Source organism: Callorhinchus milii, unplaced genomic scaffold (genome assembly GCF_018977255.1).
Source record: "Callorhinchus milii isolate IMCB2004 unplaced genomic scaffold, IMCB_Cmil_1.0 Scaffold29, whole genome shotgun sequence".
NCBI lineage: Eukaryota > Metazoa > Chordata > Chondrichthyes > Chimaeriformes > Callorhinchidae > Callorhinchus > Callorhinchus milii.
The window spans coordinates 2262648-2282542 of NW_024704770.1; the positions used below are offsets into that span (position 1 = coordinate 2262648).

Genomic DNA, 19895 nt, shown 5'->3' on the forward strand with positions numbered 1-19895 from the left:
CAATCCACCACCGAGTGGGGCACTGCTGTGTGCAATTGGCTGCCCCGTTTGGCTCACAAAATACTCAGCGCACTCCGCTCTACGATCTATTCTATCCCGTGAAGCGCTTTGAGACGTCTCAACGGGAAGACGTCATTTCAAATAACAAAGAGGTCTCGACGTTGTTATGAGTTGTATGGTCTGAAACGCACGGCCTGAAAGGCCGGTGGAAGCTGATTCGATGGTATTTGGACGAGTTGGTCTTACAAAGAGCCGTCATGGCCTCCTTCTGTGCTGTAAGATTTTTCTATGATTATTGCAATTGTAGGCAATTCTTACACACCCACCGTGTGACACTCACTGCTATTCCTGTCTGGTTATGTAAGTAGGTATTCACGTGGAGATTGTAGAAACTGAATACAAAAGTTAACCCACTAGTATATCAGGCTAGAGTATTTTTTTCTTAACAGTCCGTGGAACAGACCGTTAGTAAAAAGCAACCGATGCTTCTGTTGATTACTACCTTCTTTTTAATAAAAAAAATTCCACATGAGGTGAGAGACAGCATAAATAAAGGGTGGAGATAATCCGACCCACTATGCTAAACAGTCGGCCCACAATAGTGTTAATCACTGACCTAGAGATGGTCTTGTCCTCAAACATTGTGTGTGGTGATGGGCAGCCCATACTGGGAGCAATTTACACCAAGGAGGCCATTGACTGGGTTGAGACAAAACACCCACTCTCTTTCCATATTGACGTTGTCTTTTCCTTGTGTTGGTAACTGTCAACAGCACTGCCGCAGACAGCTGGCGAGCAGTTGAGGCAGAGCCAAGCTTTCTGTTTGGTCTTTAACTACTGTATTTGGTATATTTTGGTCTGGATCCATAGAGCAAAGGACAATGTTCCCTTTCTGGTTGGACGCGATTTAGATGAGACCAAACGGGGTGGTTTCAACGCAATAATTGGCATCAATTATCACGTCCTCGAGACGTCTCAAAGCGCTTCACAGGATATAGCGTAGAGCGAATTGACTGTGTGTTTTGTGGGCGAAATTCTGTCTCCCATTTCCTTCGACTCACTTCGAAGCGGTGGCTGAACAATTTCGATGTCAGTCCCTGCCATTGCTTGTAGGGAAAACCGAACGGGGGAAAAAAGGGCGAGAAGGAAAGGTAAGTTCTTCCTTTCCTTTACGTCCGTCCATCCATCACTCTGTTTCCTTCCCCTCCTCCCCCCCACAACAACAACAACAACAATAATAAACCTTGCATTTGATTCAGCGCCTTATCCAGACATCGCTCAAAGCGCTTCACGGGATATACTGTAAAGTGGAGTGACTGTGTGTTTTGTGGGCTCAACTCTGTCTCGCTCGTTGACGGGATGGGTTCCCACCAAAGGGTGGGACGGAGACGTGCAAGAATTGGGTTGTTGCTCAAGCCAGCCTGGAGAATAACTGAGACGCATTTTGGAGAGGGAGAGGGAACACGGGGGGAAGCTAACTGTCGATAACTTTTACCAGTATGAGCGCAGCGAAAGGTATATTTTGTTAACGAGGGCTTCGGCTATCTCATAAAATAACACACGCGCACACACACGCACACACACACACACACACACCCCAGCGCGTAGGAATGAGCTACTCAGTCGCTCTGAAAGCCGCTCCCGCTCCCCTCCATTTCCTCCACGAAGATAGAGCGCTTGCGGACGGAACGCCTGAGCTTTCTGAGGAGCGAGCTGCGTCTGGCTCTGCAGGGGGCCTCGGTCTCGAGGCACCTCTTGGTGCTGTCCTCCCGGCTGTCCGCGCGCCTCAGGGTCTCGATCACCCCCTTGTCCGTCTCGTTGAGGTTCAGGCAGTTGCAGGATCTGACCTTGATGGAATCGCCCCACATGCTCTCGCACAGGTCCTTACCGTCCTTGTACACCTTGGGAGACAACAATAATGACATTAATAACAATAATAATCCTCGCGTTTGACACAGCGCCTTATCACACCTGCGAGACGTCTCACAGCGCTTCACGGGATACACTTTTGAGAGTCGTGGCTGTGTGTTTTGTGAGCGAAATGCAGCTCAGACGTTACTGGGTCATGGATGGGGAGGAGGCCATCTTGGATGGTGGCACGGAGCCTTCGCGGTGAGGAGGAGTAAGAGGGGAGAGGTGGCCATCTTTGATGCTGGCGCTTGGTCTTAAAAATGGTTCGACCGCTCCCTCCCACCTCCACCCCTTAGGAAAAGAATATTTTCACTCTGCCGCTCTGACACGTCAAAGTCCGTGGGCTTATTTTTGCGACAGGCTCCCCACTCCAGCGGCAGAGTCTCCGAGAGTTTCCAACCGATTGCGGTCTTTCCCCCCCGAGGGTGTGAAAGACCAAGCGACATCGATGTGACGCTTGTCACGAGCATCTATGTCTGTTGTTCTCCCACTCTCCACAGGGAATGGCAGTGCACTCCAGGCAAATCAGCCCCAGAATCATCAGCCGGCAACAGCCAGGGCCGGGCGAGCTCTGGCGAAGGATTAATATTATGGTCCACAAAATCCACAGTCGATTCACTTTACAGCGTATCCTGCGAAGCGCTTTGAGAAGTCTCGAAGACGTGATAAGGCGCTGCATCAAATGCCAGGACTATTATTGTTATTAATATCAATCATTCGAATTCATGATCGGAAAATAGAAAAGCACCTGCTATTGTTTAACCCACTCCTGCCGTTGATTAATTAATAATAATAATAATCCTTGCATTTGATATAGCGCCTTATCACGTCTTCAAGACGTCTCAAAGCGCGTCAAAGAAAGTGTACTGTGGAGTGAACTGACTGGTGCGCAACGCAAATTGCGCACAGCAGTGTCCCACAAACAGTCGTGGATTGAGTGACCAAATTATTATTATTTGAGTTTTTTGAAGGAATTAATTCTCACCCTCGCTGATCGAAGAACAACCGGGATCCTACTTACTGCAGGTAAACGGAGGTGTGCGTGAAGTAAGGAAACTTGCCTCAGGTTTTGCCCTGACCTGACCCGCTCGGGAATCGAACCACTGAGCTACAGGACTCCCCTTGAACTGACAGTGAGGTTGCAACTGCAATAACCCCATTCCTTACCTCGCCAAAGGGGGTGCATTTGCCAGAACAGGTGCTTCCAGAGGTGTTAGACTTCCACTCAGTGAGCCAGTCCTTAGTGCAGGTCAAGTCGCTCTCACACGCACTGTACCTGTGGAAGCACAATGAGAGTTTGTCTCAGAGAAGCCATGTTATACAATACCACACACAATGACATTGACACAGCACCTCTCCCATCGGGAAGACGTCCCAAGGCTCTGGACAGTTAAGGATTTGGACCCGAGCTCGGAGGGGTGGAGGGGGGGGGGTTTGGGTTAAGGGAGGATGAGGGTAGGAGGGTGGCCGAAGACACGGTCGAAGAGGAGGGTCTTGAGACATGCGCTGAAGGAGGCAAGGGATTGAGCGAGGCAAAGGGAATGTGGATGGAATTCCGAAGGGTTGGGTCGGAGAGGCTGAAGGTCTGACCACCGATGGTGGATTGGGATGGGTGGTGGGGGTGGGGGCATGGAGCCAGCTGAGCAGAAAATTAGACCACCCATTCCCCCTCCCCGCCTTGGGATGTCTTCCCTACAATGGCTGAAGGCACGGTCCAAAAAGGTCTTCAGACAGGATTCGGGGGAGTTGGTGGGGTGGGTGGGAAGCTACTTACCACTGGTCGCAGAAGCCCTGACAGAGGGGGACGTTGTGAAGGCTGGTGGGGTTGATGGAGTGAACCCAAAGGGCAGTGTCGGGGGAGCACAGGTAGAAGCAGGCCATCTGTTTCATGAACTGCTCACACCTGGAGAGGAAAGTTTCCCATTAACGTAGGATGAGGCTGGAGTTTCGCCATTAGCCTGTGAGGCACACCCCGAGCCCGTCCTCCTCCACTCCCTCCCCAATTCTCATGCTCTTGGAAGCTTTCCTCCATCCCTCTCTCCACCCCACCCCCTTCCTTCCCCATCTTCAGGTCTCGCCTCTTTGACCTAGGTGCCTACGGTCACCTTTCCCCCTCTTTCCCCCTCCTCTCTCCCGCGCTGTGTGAACGTAAGTTGTGGTTGACTCTGTCGGGGGAGGAAGGCATCAAGATTGGCTGATAGAAAGTTTCATGTCCGTGCGAATACTTTCTCCAACTCTCCTCCCAACTATCATTCCTCTCCACCACGTCCCACTCACTTTGGGCTGAACAGCCCACAGCGGTTCCAGTAGAAATCATTGATCCTGGCTCCCGGCAAGTTAGGCAGATCATCCTTCAGGCTCTCGGCCCTGCAGCAAGCATCTGGGGGGAAGAACACCATCAGCAGGTTCAGAAGGTGAACTGCTTTATTACCAACCTGTCAGGTTCCAGCCGGCTCCCCTCGTCCCCCCCCCCCCCCCCCCCCCCCCCCCCCCCCCCCCCCCCCCCCCCCCCCCCCCCCCCCCCCCCCCCCCCCCCCCCCCACTGTCCCTGACCGCCCCACCATCAGCGATCGGACCTTCAGTCCCCACCCCACCATTTGGAACTCCATCCCACAGTCCCTTCGCCTCGCCAAACCCCACCCACCACCTCCCGTACCTCCTTCAAGGCCCGTCTCAAGGTCTTCATCTTCGACCGGGCCTTCGGTCACACTCCTATCCCACAAACAGCTGCGTGGATTGAGTGACCAAATTATTATTTCTTTTAAAAGGCATTATTATCCCCGGAAAACGACTAATGATTATTTTCTGAAACGGTTGGAATTCAAAGGCATTGAGAACCTACTTGAAGCGAACACCCACTTCCCAAAGATGGAGGATCTCTCTTCCCTCCACTGTCTGTACGACAAGTGTAGGGCCTACGTGACGTGAGGGGTCAGTTTAACGGGGAATTGTGAGCGAGTGACCCACGAGTCTACGAAAGCCACCAACTCCCCCCCCACCCCAACACGCACAGCTTTGCAACGCCTCAAGGAGCCCTCACCAGCTTGGAATTAAATTACGTCTGACAGGCTGTGTTCCCCGAACATTCCCTGGTTCTGTGACCTGCGTTACCAGGCTTCAGGGAGAAGGCAGACTCTTTGAACCATCTATAGATCTTCACAGGGCTGTTGTTTTTTTTTTCTGCAACGTCTTGATACGATTTACTGGATGGTCCAACACAGCGGAATAACAGTATTCCTTGGGTTTGATTTAATTTGGATTTAATTGAAAGTGCAACCGCCTTTCCTTACTCCACGCACACACATACACACACACACACACATATATTAATATATATTAACATATGGTTAATATATATGGCCCACAAAATATACAGTCATTGAAGTTTACAGCGTCTCCTGCGAAGCGCTTGGAGACGTCCCGAAGACGTGATAAGGCGCTGTATCAAATGCCAGGATTATTATTATTATTATTATGATAAATCCCCCCCCCATCCCATCCCTGCAACACATGACTTACCGTTAAACTCATACAGTCATGTAAACAGGGCTTTGCTGAGCTGAGGGTGTGTGTGGGAGTGTATTAAGTATGGATTAGCCGGGGAAAGGTTTAAACCAAACCATACGTGCAGGAATGCAGGAAACCGAGCTTGAAATCAACAAAATACAGTCAAAAATCTCTTCCTACTGGAAGACCGGTCTCTCTCCTCTCTCTCTTTCCTCTCTCTTTCTCTCCCCCTCTCTCTCCCTGGGGAATGATAACTCTTCCCAGGTTATCATTCCCCGGTGAAATCTTTTTCTTTTTGCACAGCAATGTCCTAGCAATAATAATAATAATAATAATAATACTGGCATTTGATACAGAGCCTTAACACATCTTCCAGTCATCTCAAAGCGCTTCACAGGATACACCGTAAAGAATATTATGGGCGAAACGCGGCAGCCAATTGCGCACAGAGACGTCCCACGAGGAGTCGTGGATTGAAGCGACCAATTTATTATTATTATTATTATTATGCAATAGAAAGTCAGGGAGAGAAGAGAGTGGGGGCAGCAGAGAAAGGAGAAGTAACCTGGCACGTTTCTGAGCCCAATTGATCCTCATCTGAAACGCACAGAGGGATTTGCTGTGTTAGACGCAGGATTAGTCGGGTGAAAGGACAGAAGTAAAGAACATCCTTAAATGCGGGGGTCACCTGTAGGACACCAGGTCACAAGAATGTAATTCGATCGAGCCCTCGTCAAGAGGTTAGAAACCTGGAGAATGCACCTCAGGCAGTTTCTGAGATCAGCGCAGTATCGATTGACTTTGCAGAAGGCAGGTTAGCAATATCGGTTTGCCAATACGCAATTAGCGATGATAATAATCCTTGCGTTATGATACAGCGCCTCATCAGGTCGTTGAGACGTCTCACAGCGCTTCGCAGGACATATCAGAGCAGTGACTGCATATGTTGTGGGCGAAAGGCGGCAGACGATTGTGCACAGCAACGTCTCTCCCACAAACAGTCGTGAACTGAGTGACCACATTTCGTTTTCAAGGGTTTATTACCCCCGAAAAAGCCATCCGCCAATCGACTAACAAGCTACTTGCTGCTGGGATAACAGAGGCGTGTGTGTTGGGTGAGGAAACTTGCCTAAGGTTTGGCCCCGGGGCGGAAATCAAACCCAGGTTCTCTCACTATATCAAATGCACGGAATATTGTTGTTATTAATATTAAGAGTAATAATATTAGGGTTTCCTAAATCCCTCAGCCCTTTAATTCACGGAATAGGTTCCCGCAAATCCAGTTCAGCTAATAATGATAATAATAATCCTGGCATTTGATACAGCGTCTTATCACGTCTTCGAGACGTCTCAAAGCGCCTCACAGGATACACTGTAAAGTGTGGTGACTGTGTATTTTGTGGGCGAAATACAGACAAAATGCCAGTCGTTGAAAGTGCTGTGTACAGGAGTGAAGTGTCGAGAGATTATCCTTTAATAAGTGTCTGAGGCACTGCTGGGTATTTAGGGATTAAGTCAGTTCCGGGCAAAAGGGTGTCACTACTTTCGGCATTAAGATTAGTATTTTAGGAGAAGTAATCAACCAAGGTTAATGCTTTTGCGAGATGCTGTAGACAGATGGCTTTTGGGGTTCAATCAGCACAACAACTTGCATTTATATAGCCCACCCCAGTTTACGCAGGGAGCGTCCTAAGGGCATAACCCCTCCAGGTAAAATTGGTCACTCGTTTCACTTCTGTTTGTGGGACGCTGCTGTGTGCAAACCGGCTCCCGTGTTTCTCCCACAAACACACAGTCGATCCACTGCGCAGGTGTATCCTGTCAAGCGCTTTGAGACGTCTTAACAAGGTGGTATCCAATTGATACAAAGCCCTGTATCAAATCGAGGGATTATTATTATTATTGTTATTGTCATCAGACTCCGCGTAATAACAGAGCCGTCCCACAAACAGTCGGGAATTGAGTGGCCACATTTTGTTTTGGAGGAATTTTATCACATGTGAGGCTATAAAATGAGCTATAAGCATCTTATCACAGTCAGGCAACGACACGCAAACCCAGAGCCCTTCAAAATAGCCCTCTAGACACCCGCTGTATTGAAGGGCAGTCCATTACTAGGATACATGTCCTCATCATTGAGCAACACAACGATCATAACCCTGGCATTTGATACAGCGCCTTCTCACGTCGATCAGATGTCTCAAAGCGCTTCACGGCGTACACTGTAAAGTGGAGTGACTGTGTAGAGGTGTAAACACTTACTGTCTGAGTACAGTGGGCACTCGTGGAGATCAGCTTCGGGACCCGGGGTGCCTTTGTGCTGCCGCCCAGCCAGGCAGGAAGCCTCCAGGTAACTAACAGCCCCACACAGCACGAGGATAGCAACTGACAAATGTTTGGCACTCATCCTGGACCTGGGAGAGAGGGAGAGAGATAGAGGGGGGAGACATGTTAGCCATTTCCAATCAGTGTCCAAGGACAACCACAACAACAACTAACAATAATAATCCTGGCATTTGATACAGCGCCTTATCACATCTTCGAGATGTCTCAAAGCACTTCACAGGATACAACCGTAAAGCGTAGTGACTGTGTATTTTGCGGGCGAAACGCGGCTGCCAATTGCGCACAGCAGCGTCCCCACAAACTGTCGTGGATTGAGCGACCAAATGATTTTTGTGTACGGAGTGAGGAAACCCAAGGTTTTGCCCTTGATCCGCCTGAGAAATTGCATTTACACAGCGCATTTCACCTCGAGAGATTGTCACAAGATCAGAAGAGAAGTTTGGATAAAGGTCCTTTAGCACCTGACAGTATTGAGCTGTGCATAAAAATGATCCTAACATCCTGACCTCATCATCCTTCCTGCCAACCTGTACTGGCTGTCGATTCCTCTCTCTGTGTAACAAAATACTTTGCTTCTAATATTGCCCTTCGCAGCTCGAAACCCCAAGCCCTACTTCATGTCCTGCTGCTTTTAGTGCATCTACAGTGTTGATTTACTCGCTCCATCTCCTTAGCATCTACCATACCTCAATGCGATCCCTTGTGACACGATGCATCTCATGGTTGAAGAGCCTTAGGTTATTTTTGTCCCTCAAGCGCAAGAGATCATCCACGTATCCTACCCGACCTCTGTTCAGACGCGATTTAGTTTCTCCTAAATAATAATAATCCCTGCGTTTGACACAGGGCCTTATCGCGCCTTCGAGACGTCAACCTTCCGACTCAGAGCCGCGCACGCGCGAGAGAGAGAGAGAGAGAGAGAGAGCGCTACCGCTGAGCCAGGCTGGTGCAATGGTTGGGTGGGAGTTGCATTGTATTGAGATCCGAGGAAAAAATAACAATTACTGCGAGAGAGAGAGAGAGAGAGAGAGAGACAAGAATAACCGTGATGCGGAAAGAGCTGGGGTTATACACCCCCAGGTATGATGCCTGTAACGGGTGTTTATCCCGGGTCAGGGCTTAAAAATGTTTCCACTTCCGAAGCCTCTAGAAACGGAGGAGGATTTCTGCTCTCCGGAGACGAGTTGACGTTGTTGTGTGTGTGTGTTGTTTTTTTTTACGAGAGATGAGATTAGCTGTGAGATGCTTTACTGTAACTGCGCTGCAAGGAAGCAGCGAAGCTATTTTTGAAATTGGAAATAAACACATCAATTCTGACACATGATTCTGCCCCGGCAAGAATAAATAAAGTCTCTCTCTCTCTCTCTCTCTCTCGCCTCCGAGTCAGAAGGTTGTGGGTTCAAACCCCCACACCAACACCTGTCCCCATTTTGAATAGGATGAGACAATAAATAATAATAATAATAATAATCATCCTCGCATTTGATGCAGCCCCTTATCACGTCGCCGAGACGTCTCGAAAGGGCTTCGTGGAATATTACTGTACAAGTGTAGTGACTGTGCGTTTGGTGGGTGGGCGAAACACGGCAGCCAGTTGGGCCCAGCTCAGGTCGTCCAGACGTCCCAAAGCGCTTCGCAGAATATGCTGCAAAGTGTAGTGTAGTGAGCGTGTGTTTTTGGGGGGGGGGGGAGGGGGCGCGAAACGAGCCGTGGCGGATTGAGTGACCAACCCCATCGAACGAAGGAGGCCGTGAGCTGAAACTGGGGGAATTTGGGGGAATTCTGAGAATGACTCATTTTTTTTGAACGGTGGGAGCTTTTCAACGCAATCCACGTCCAATCTCCAACTTGGTGCTCTAAATCACTTAAAACAACCCCGTGTTTGCGTCTGTCCCACCACCTGTTCCTGCTGTGCTCAGCCTCCCGCTGATCTGGGCTGTTGCGAGGATAACAACCAATAATTACATCCGTAATCCCGTCGAGAGCTTCAGTGACGTAGATCTGAGCCCTTTTAGGTCCATCACCTCTGCCCCTAACTAATGGTTAACGATTTATAATAATCCTGGCATTCGGTCCATCGCCTGTGACATTAGAAACACCTGCAAAATGGATTCGAACCGATCCTAATAATAATTATCCTCGCATTTGATCCAGCGCCTGATTGTGTCTCCGAGACGCCGCAAATAATAATAATTCTGTGAAGCGCTTTGAGACGTCTGAACGACGTGATTGTAATTGTGATTGTAATCCAATTGCAAGGATTATTATTAATCTATTATTCTGATTATTAATAATAATAATAATCCTTGCATAACCTGTGGCCGGCTGTTTGTGGGGGCGTCGCTGCGCGCAAATCGGCGGCCCGATCCACCCCAACAAAACACACAGTCACTCCACTTTTACGGTGCATCCTGTGAAGTGCTTTGGGAAGTCCTCCTGACCGTTTCATCCAGAAAACACGCAGACACTCCACGTTGCAGTATTATCCCGTGAAGCGCTTTGAGACGTCTCGAAGGCGCTGTGTCAAATGTGAGGATTGTTATTAAACGGTTAAACCAAATTCACAAGGTTTTCGACCCTATTTTTTAATGTCAGTGAATTGGGATACACGGTTCCCGGCTTATAACTGTCTGACACTGTAATCATCGGGTTATCTGAGCTGCGTTACTTACGTTAATGGGCTGAAATGTCACTGTGTCCTGAGATCGGCAAAACAAATCCGGTATCTTATTTACGGATCTGTTCTGTCTCTCTGTTTTTTTCCCGCGGTTTAGTTTTCCGCTTCGAAATAACCTGATTCCCACCTACAGCTATACTCTGCCCGAGTTCGGGCCCTGAAAGTTCTGGGCGGTAAAATCTACCTCAAATTCAGTCGGATCTTAAAAGAGACGTCTTGCACACGCACTCATGCGTGCACACACACACCTGCGCACACCTATAATCACACACACCTACACACTTATACACACCTACTCACACACACAACTACACACTCACACACACCTACACTCACACACCTACATACACACCTACACACACTTATACACACCTACTCACACTTATACACACCTACTCACACACACCTACTCACACACACAACTACACACTCACACACACCTACACACACACCTACACTCACACCTACATACATACCTACACACACTTATACACACCTACTCACACACACCTACACACACACTCACACCACACCACAGACTGCTGGTCAGTATCAGCCGTGCAATCAGATAGAATTCCCCTTATTTAAAGAAATAACCTTCAGAAATCACAAGTAAATTAAATATAATTTGTAAACTTCCCCACTCCCCTTCTCTGAAAACGTCAACTGACGAAAATAATAATTTGGTCACTCACTCACTCACTCACTCACTCCAGGACTGTTTTTGTGGGACGTCGCTGTGCGCAATTGGCCACCGCGTTTCGCCCACAAAACACATAGTCACTCAACCTCACAGTGTATCCTGTGAAGCGCTTTGAGACGTCTCGAAGACGTGATGAGGCACCACATCAAGTGCAAGGATTATTATTGTTATGAAACTTTGCAATTAGGTCAACACTGGGCTTTATTTAATAATAATTTCGAAAAAAAAGATACATATTAATCAGAGAACCGTCCTTTTGAATTAAATATCCAATCGGAATATGTACATGTCCCTGGGGAGATAATCCTGATCCCACACAGTTACAGAAGAGGATGCAGTGCTTTACATTACCATATTTGTGTCTCAATGAACACATTTGTTTTAATGTACAAATAGATAAGGAAAGGGTTTTACCAATTTAATTCAGGATTCAGACAATCGCTGTGTACTGGAACGGCGGCGGCTCATTCCTAATCATTCCTAAAGATTACTTTCTCTTGTTTTAATATTACAACAAATCCTCCCCCCGTCTTACCTTCCCCCCCCCTTCCCCCCTCCCCTTCCCCCCTCCCCTTCCCCCCTCCCCTTCCCCCCTCCCCAGGCTTAATCCTCTCCTCCACAAAAAGGAAAACATTTCAGATCAGAAACAAACCCATTGATTTCTCCTTCCCATCCGCCCGTCCGCCCTCTATCAACTTTCCGGAGCTGGGTATGCGATTTTCCTTAGGACCCCAAATGCCTTTAGCGATAAATCTTTCTTATATATATCTTTATAATTATTATTATTATTATTATTTCTCTCACAAAATACACAGTCAATTCACTTTGCAACGTATCCTGTGTGAGACGTCTCGAGGACGTGATAAGGGGTCGTATCAAATGCAAGGATTATTGTTATTCAAATAAAATAAAGTAAGGTTTCTTACAGGTGCGACTAATTCATTCAGTGAGTGACACCCTTTTAAGTAGCAATGTTTCAAATAGTTTTGCATCGCATTTGAATTTACATTTGTACAGCGCCTTTCACGTCGGGAGGACGTCCCAAGGTGATGTTTAGTTGTGAAATACGTTGCGATTAATGTTACACTCGAATGCCTTCGGCTGAAACGAACTTGCACAAACAATCTTTCAATTAACGTGGGGCACAAGACTAGTTGTTTGAGATTCATGTCAATTGACAAGCGAAATCCCTGTCCCTCTCTCTCTCTCTCTCTCTCTGTCTGTCTCTGTCTGTCTGTGTCTGCGTTCGCGTGATAGAAATATGTTTCAAAACGTCCTGCACAAAATTCCTACAACAAGCGCACAGACCGAATCAACCCGGAAAAAGAAATACTTTTGCGAGAGAGAAATGCTGAGCCATCTCCCGCAGCCCAATCGATCGCTCCAGTAATGAGTTTGAACACCGCTTGAAGGTTGCATCAATCCTGCAGTGATTTTACCTGTGTTGGTGCTGCTCTCCCTCTCTCTCTCTCTCTCCTCTCTCCCTCTCTCTCCGTCTCTCTGCGCTGATGTCTGTATTCCTCACTGCAGAGCGGAGAAGGACACCGGGGAGAGCTGTCCTTTATGTGTTGTCGGCCGCTGGAGATGTGCTGTGTCGAGGTCGTCGAGGAGGCTGCTATCTTGTGCCAGTCACTCCGTGAAAGCCAATTGCTGGTCTCTCCGAACAGCCCTTGTCACACCCAGAACCACCTCCTATCTCTCTCTCACTCACTCACTCTCTCACCCCACCCCCCCCCACCATTTGACACATCCAGTAATGCAGAAAGCCGAAGGGAGGGGGCAAGACTCTTAAGGCAGAACCTACTGCGTTAGCTTTCAGTGCGGTTTTCCAACCGAGAAAAAGTCGCGCAGTCGTTTTTATTCGGGTCGACCGGGCGTCTCTGTCTGGAACACGGGCGGAAACCCGTCACCGTCGCTTCAGAGCCTCCGAACCCAACTGAGAATCCCAGACCTCCCCACCCACCTCCACACGGAAATCCCAGCGATAGATGGTCAGGATGGAACGCTCTCTCCCCCCCACCCCCCGCTCTCTCTCTCCCTCGCTCCTGCTTGGATGGGACATACGTGTTGGACAGCCGTGACAGCAAACATGCACACGCGGATTGCCCCCCCCCAACACCACAGTCACTCCGCTTGGCGTCAGCTCCTCATCCGATCAGCCCTTTAACAGTAATAACACTTGGCGTTTGACACAGCCCCCGATCGCGTCTTCGAGGCGTCTCAAAGCGCCTCACAGGATGCACCGTGAAGTGTAGCGACGGCGCGTTTTGCGGGCGAAACGCGGGCAGCCCAGTTGCGCCCAGCGACGTCCCCACAAACAGCCGCGGATTGAGTGATCAAATTTATTTGGGGGGGGGGGGCAGGGGGTGTTGGCCAAGACGTTTCGATATACGGCTGCTGTTGTATAACTTCCGGCACCGATAGGTGAATTAAACCATATTCTGTCGTACTTACAGTGACCTGTGAATCACAATCCTGCATTGCAGTATTAGATGCTTAGTTTAGCTCGAACTGTGGGATTCAGTGACAAAGTCTGTCACCTCTCGCCCCCAACCTCTCCCCCTCCCAGTCCTATTTATGGGCTTATCTCCTTTATCACAGTAATGAGCGATTAAACCTGTGTCCAGGGTAAGGAATCGCAAAGGGGAGTGTGTCTCTCTCTCTCTCTCTCTCCTTCTGTCTCGCAGGTCTGATGACAGTGATTAATATTTCCAACCTCGCTCAGCAAAAAAAAACGTGGGTTTGCACAGATCCTGTGACACTAACTAACTAGCGTCTCAAGGTGCCTGGCGAACACATCCCAGGCAGCCGAGCAGGGAGGTTAAGTCACGCGAAAACGTAGCCCAAAGAGAGATAACGACATCGTAATAATAATAATATTTGCATTCGAGATAGCGCCTTATCCTGCGCGGTCGGCTGCCGCGTTTCGCCCACAAAAAACACAGTCACTACGCTTTACTGCGTCCCCTGTGAAGCGCTTTGAGGCGACTCGAAGACGTGATAAGGGGCTGTATCAAGTGCAAGGGTTATTATTATTATTATTAATATGGAGCGAGTGACCAATTTTATCGGGGTAATTGTTGGCCAGGACATGGGGACAGAAACCCTTTACAAATAGTGGGGATCTGTACTGTTGTTACCCCCTTACCCTTATGAATGGGATTATTAAAGAGCTATTTTTCTCTCTTTTTCTCCCCTCTTCTCCCCATTACCCATTTCCAACCTTTAACCCAGAAGACATTCAGTCGAGACAGAGCTGCCAGACGCTGCCTGGGGTTTGCTTTATGCACAGACATAACAAAAGAGAGATAATCGGATTGTGCGAGGACATTTGGCACAGAGGTTTTTGCTGTGTAACAGGGATTCAACTGCAGAGGCTTTAAGAGGCTTTGTTTTGTTTCCCCCCCCCACCCCCCCCCACCCCCCCTCTGACCGTTGAGCGATACCCAGACCCCCGTAGCGTAGTGGCTACCACCCTCGCCTCACAAGCGAGAGACTTCTCGGTTGGATTCCCGGGCAAGGGCATCAGTTACTTACTCCACCCACGCAGTAACTAGGAACCTGGTTGCGGGTCGATTGGCAGATGGCTTTCCGGGGGTGATACACAGTCACTACACTTCCCGCGAAGCGCTCCGAGATGTTTCTTCTGTTCTGTACCCTAACCCGGGCGTTGTATCTCTACCCCCAGTCGGGAGCGACCAGAGGAAAATGTTTTAAATTTAATAAATAGTAATCAATAAATCTAGGTCAAGAGCCCGAAGGTGATGCCACAGAGAGAGAGAGAGAGAGAGAAAAAGAGAGAGAGAGCTGGTGGTGTTCAGCGAGCCGGAACTTTAATACCCCACAGGTTGTCGAAGCGAGAGAAATAAGAGACAGCGTCGACTTAACGTACAGGGTGTTCACAAAGCCCTTGACGATCTTCAACGTCCTCACGAACTGGTATTTTAATCGGAAGCTAATTTCACCCCCAAAGAGAACACGGAGCTTAATCCAAAGCGTGGCCCGCATTTGACGGTGACATCAATCAGAGGATAACTGTATCAAGATCCTGGTCCTCACCTTCAAAGCCCTCCATGGCCTCGCTCCTCCGCCACCTCCTTAAGCCCCGACCAAACCCGCCCGCTCCCTCCGCTCAGCGGGCTTCACATCCCCTGCCTCGCCCGCCCCACCATTGGCGGGCGGGTTTTTCAGCCTCTCTGCCCCCCCCACCCAATGGAACTCCATCCTATAGACCCTCCGCCTCTCCCCCTCCCTCCCTCGCCTCCTTCAAGACCCGTCTCAAGATCCTCCTCTTCAACCACCCCTTCAGTCACCCTCCTACCCCACCACCCTCCCCGCCCTCCACCCCCTTCTGATCCCAACCCCCAGCTCCAATGCGGATCCCTGACTGATCTTTCTTACTTTCTTGATTAATAACTGGCTGTTGTAATTGTGAAATTTCACCCATTGGCTTGGAGCACAGAGGGTTAATGTGCCTCGTGTTTAAATCCACCGCTGAATGAGAGAGAGAGAGAGAGAGAGAGAGAGCGGTGGCTGTGATGGATTGAGACTTGGATGAATGTAATGTTCTTGACATCTGTTGTGTTATATAATAATAATAATAATCCTCGCATTTGACACAGCGCCTTATCACGTCTTCGAGACGTCTCAAAGCACTTCACGGGATACAATATAAAGTGAATTGACTGTATATTTTATGGGCGAAATTCTGCAGCCAATTACACAGAGCAGCGTCCCACAAACAGCCCTGAATTGAAGTGACCAAAATATACATTTCTTTTTTTGAAGGATTTTTTTTCTCTAGTAACTATCTCAAAAGTGCAGCCATCAGCAACAGCAACAGCGCGAGGACGTGAATGGCCTCAAAATTGCTCAGAAAAATCTGTCGTTGTCAATTTTTTTTAGATATATATAAGCGTTTATTATCACTACATAGAATTATTTTTAAAAAATCCACACACACAAACTCCACAACTTTTTAATGAGATTCCTTACAGATTTGACACAGCGCCTTATCACATCGTTGAGACGTCTTCGAGACTACTGTAAAGTGCAGTGACTGTGTATTTTTGGGGGGGCGAAACGCGGCAGCCGATTGCGCGCAGCGGCGCCCCACAGACAGTCGTTTCATAATGATTCATAATAATTATTCTAATTACTAATAATCCTTGCGTTTGACCCAGCGCCTCATCGTAACGTTGAGAAGCTTTGCCGGTGACTGACGCAGTTAATGTCACAGTCGCTGTTTGCCAATGTTACCAGTTGGGCATCTTCACCAAAGTCCACCTACTGTTGGCTCCGCAGCTCCCAACAGCTGCCTCACAGTCACATTTTGTTGCTGAAGATGTCAACACACACTGATGGCATCTCTCGAGCATTGCATCTCTCCTGAGTTCTCCAGGCTGACGTCCCCGCGCAGTCACGGGAGGCGAGGTAGAGAGAGAGAGAGAGAGAGAGAGAGGGTCCCTTCATTGTCAGAGGTGTCGTCCTTTGCATGAGACATTAAACTCACGTCCCTGTCTGTTCCCAACACTGATGCCACCACTTTATTGGGAAAAGCAGAGGGAATTTCTCCCCTAGTCCTTGCCAGATCCTCCAGATATCATCGGCTGTTTGTACAGACACAGTCACTACACTTGACAGCAATTACCTGCGAAGTGCTTACAGACCTATTTTGACGTGTTATAAGCGGCTGTAAGCGGTGTTTGCTCCCTCTTCTCTCTCTCTCTCTCTCTCTCTCGCTCTTTCTCCCTCTTTTTCCTTCTTTATATTTTCGTGGCCCCTCGAGACGATAGTTCAGTTCATTCTGTGGCTAATGTGTCCTTTGAAAGTCCGGGCGGCGTTCTGGTGGTCTGTCGCTCTCGGGAACGTTGGACTTGCGCTAACTTCTGCTCGTGTTGGAACTGCGTGGAGTTGAGACTCAGTAGCCCTTCCCCCCCCCCCCCCACCCACACACAGACCAGATCACCGCTAGCTCCTAACCCCCCCCCCACCCCCGGCTTGCCCCGCTTCTCCACCGCTCCCTTCACCCAGTTCATAGCCACGGCCGCCACAGTGTAGGCCGACAGAATCACGATCGTGCCTCCGACCAGTCGAGACGAGACGCCCCGGTGGCTCACTTTCACACCCTCCTTCCGCGCCGCAAACATCCTCGAGTCGCGAGGAGCGTCCGCAACCCTCGCTCTGTGTCTCGCGACAGGTTCCAGCTTTCTTCGCCGATTCCCCTTCCCCCTGGCCGGGGCTGGTCTGCTCAGGCGCTCCAGCCTCTCGGCTATATAAGACCTGCTCCGCACATGCCTGTCGGCCAATTAGCGCCATTCGTAACTGGGTTAAAGCCAGTGACGTCAGTCAGTCCGCCGGTTAAGAGTCTAACCCGGATTATTGGCATCCCTCCCTGGCCTTGACATCGCTCGGAGAATAAACAGGAAGGTTGCACGTGCATCAAGCATCGCCGTACTGTCTCTCTCCCTCTCTCGCTCCCCCCCCTTCTCTCTTTAGTTTGCTGTTCCACACCTCTCTGTTTCCACCACTGTTTGTGGGACGCCGATGGGCGCAATTAATTGTCTGCCGCGTTTCACCCACAAAACACCCCGTCAATCCGCTTTAGAATGAAGCGCTTTGAGACGTCTCAACGACGTGATAAGGAGCTGATCAAAATGCAAGGATTATTATTATTATTATTATTATTTATTCTTTCCCCGAAACAATATACCAAACGTCTCGCTCGCCAGAAATTACTTACTGTCAAACACAGTGATGGGGGAAAAATGTCCCACCCACGGACAACCTTACCCAGGTGGGTGTTAAAGATACCATTCGGAATGAGAAGGGAGTTTGTCTCTCTCTCTCTCTGTCTTCTGGTGTCCTGGCCCCAGATAAAATCGCTCATATGCTTCATGGCTGTTTGCATGACTTTGCTGCGTGCAAATTGGTCGCTGCGTCAGCCCACAAGTACACAGCCACTACACTTGACAGAAGCTTTGTGAAGCACTTTGAGGCATTCTCGACATAAATGGTGCTTGTTACCAAATGCAAATCTATTTGATTAATCTTTCCGTGTTCTCTACATCATGTGTAGCTGTTGAGGGGATTGAGCACATGTGTGGGTCTGGCAGTGGAGTCCGGTAGCTCAGTGATTAGAGCGCTCGCCTTGCGAGTGAGTGACCTGGGTTCGATTCCCGGCAGGGCGAGTTTCCTTACTCCACAAGCCTGATAATAAACCCTCACGAAAAAAAACAACAATAATTCTGTCACTTCAAACCACAACTGTTTGTGGGACACTGCTGTGTGCAATTGGCTGCCACGTTTCGCCCACAAATATACAATCAGTTCAGATAAATACGCATTAAGGCAAATGCAAGGATTATTATTATTATTTATTATTATTTCAGTACCATGGACAGGTCCCAGTTCATCACAGGCCAGAGGCCATACTCTGACACCTCTATATAGTCTGATATTAACAGTGACACCTCTATATAGTCTGATATTAACAGTGACACCTCTATATAGTCTGATATTAACAATGAGCACCTCTATATAGTCTGATATTAACAGTGAGAACCTCTATATAGTCTGATATTAACAGTGACACCTCTATATAGTCTGATATTAACAGTGACACCTCTATATAGTCTGATATTAACAATGAGAACCTCTATATAGTCTGATATTAACAGTGACACCTCTATATAGTCTGATATTAACAGTGACACCTCTATATAGTCTGATATTAACAGTGACACCTCTATATAGTCTGATATTAACAGTGACAGCTCTATATAGTCTGATATTAACAGTGAGCACCTCTATATAGTCTGATATTAACAGTGAGCACCTCTATATAGTCTGATATTAACAGTGGGCACCTCTATATAGTGTGATATTAACAGTGACACCTCTATATAGTCTGATATTAACAGTGACACCTCTATATAGTCTGATATTAACAGTGACACCTCTATATAGTCTGATATTAACAGTGACACCTCTGATGACATGTATTAGCTCAGACTCGCATCACGGTGGGGGCTCCCAGTTACCAGCTATAGCCACCCAGTGGCGCCATTCAACCAGTTTCCAATGCACTGTATCAGTAGAGACCTACCGATGTAATGGTGTAATTGCAGGTAAACTGGAGCTGTTGCTGCAGGTAAACAGAGCAAAACAAAGAGTTGTTCCCGTTGCGTACACTGTTGTGCAGCAGCTAATTGCGCTCAGCAGTATCCCACATACAGTCGTGGATTGAGCGACCAAATTACTATTTTGTTTTGGAGGGTCAGTCCCCTCGGAAAGCGATCCACCAATTGACTCACAACCGGTTTCCTACTTACTGCTGCGTAAACAGAGGCGTGTGTGTCCGTGTGCGGAGTAAGGAAACTTGCCTAAGGTTTCGCTCTGACCTGACCCGCCCGGGAATCAAACCTCTGGAACTCCATCCCCAAATCACTTGCCTTCCTTCAAGGCCCATCTGAAGGCCTTCCTATTTGACTGTGCCTTCAGCCACACTCCCAATGGCATGCACTGCCAATGGCAACCTATGCAGTTTTAGTTGGTTAGACTCCAGCAGTTACCCCTCTGGGCTCCCCCCAAGCCTTGGCTCTTGCCAATCCGTGCCTAATACTTTCTGGAATTAGGTAAGTGGGATACGTCCCTCCAGAGAGTGTACGCTCCATTCCAACACGCTATCTCTAGGATCGCCATGTGAGTCGGTGGGATGTACGGAATTCAGATGCTGGTTTGGAGGCTCTT

The 19895-nt window shown here is 48.6% G+C and overlaps 1 protein-coding gene across 1 annotated transcript; it reads right to left on the bottom strand.

The window, feature by feature from the left end:
- Positions 1-1294: 1294 nt before the first annotated feature.
- Positions 1295-7868, bottom strand: LOC103187584 (riboflavin-binding protein). The gene is made up of 5 exons (XM_007907149.2): positions 7681-7868; positions 4189-4291; positions 3686-3814; positions 3079-3187; positions 1295-1901 (listed from the first exon to the last, which is right to left on the bottom strand). The coding sequence occupies exons 1-5, from the start codon at positions 7823-7825 to the stop codon at positions 1620-1622; spliced, it is 768 nt and encodes a 255-aa protein (XP_007905340.1). The 5' UTR covers positions 7826-7868; the 3' UTR covers positions 1295-1619.
- Between the last annotated feature and the right edge of the window lie 12027 nt (positions 7869-19895).

Coding starts and splice junctions, on each gene's coding strand:
- LOC103187584 (XM_007907149.2), bottom strand. CDS start 7,825: ATGAGTGCCAAACATTTGTCAGTTGCTATCCTCGTGCTGTGTGGGGCT. Junction 4,292..7,680: donor GTGCCCACTGTACTCAGACA/GTAAGTGTTTAC, acceptor TCTTCCCCCCAG/ATGCTTGCTGCAGGGCCGAG. Junction 3,815..4,188: donor TGTGGGCTGTTCAGCCCAAA/GTGAGTGGGACG, acceptor TTTCCTCTCCAG/GTGTGAGCAGTTCATGAAAC.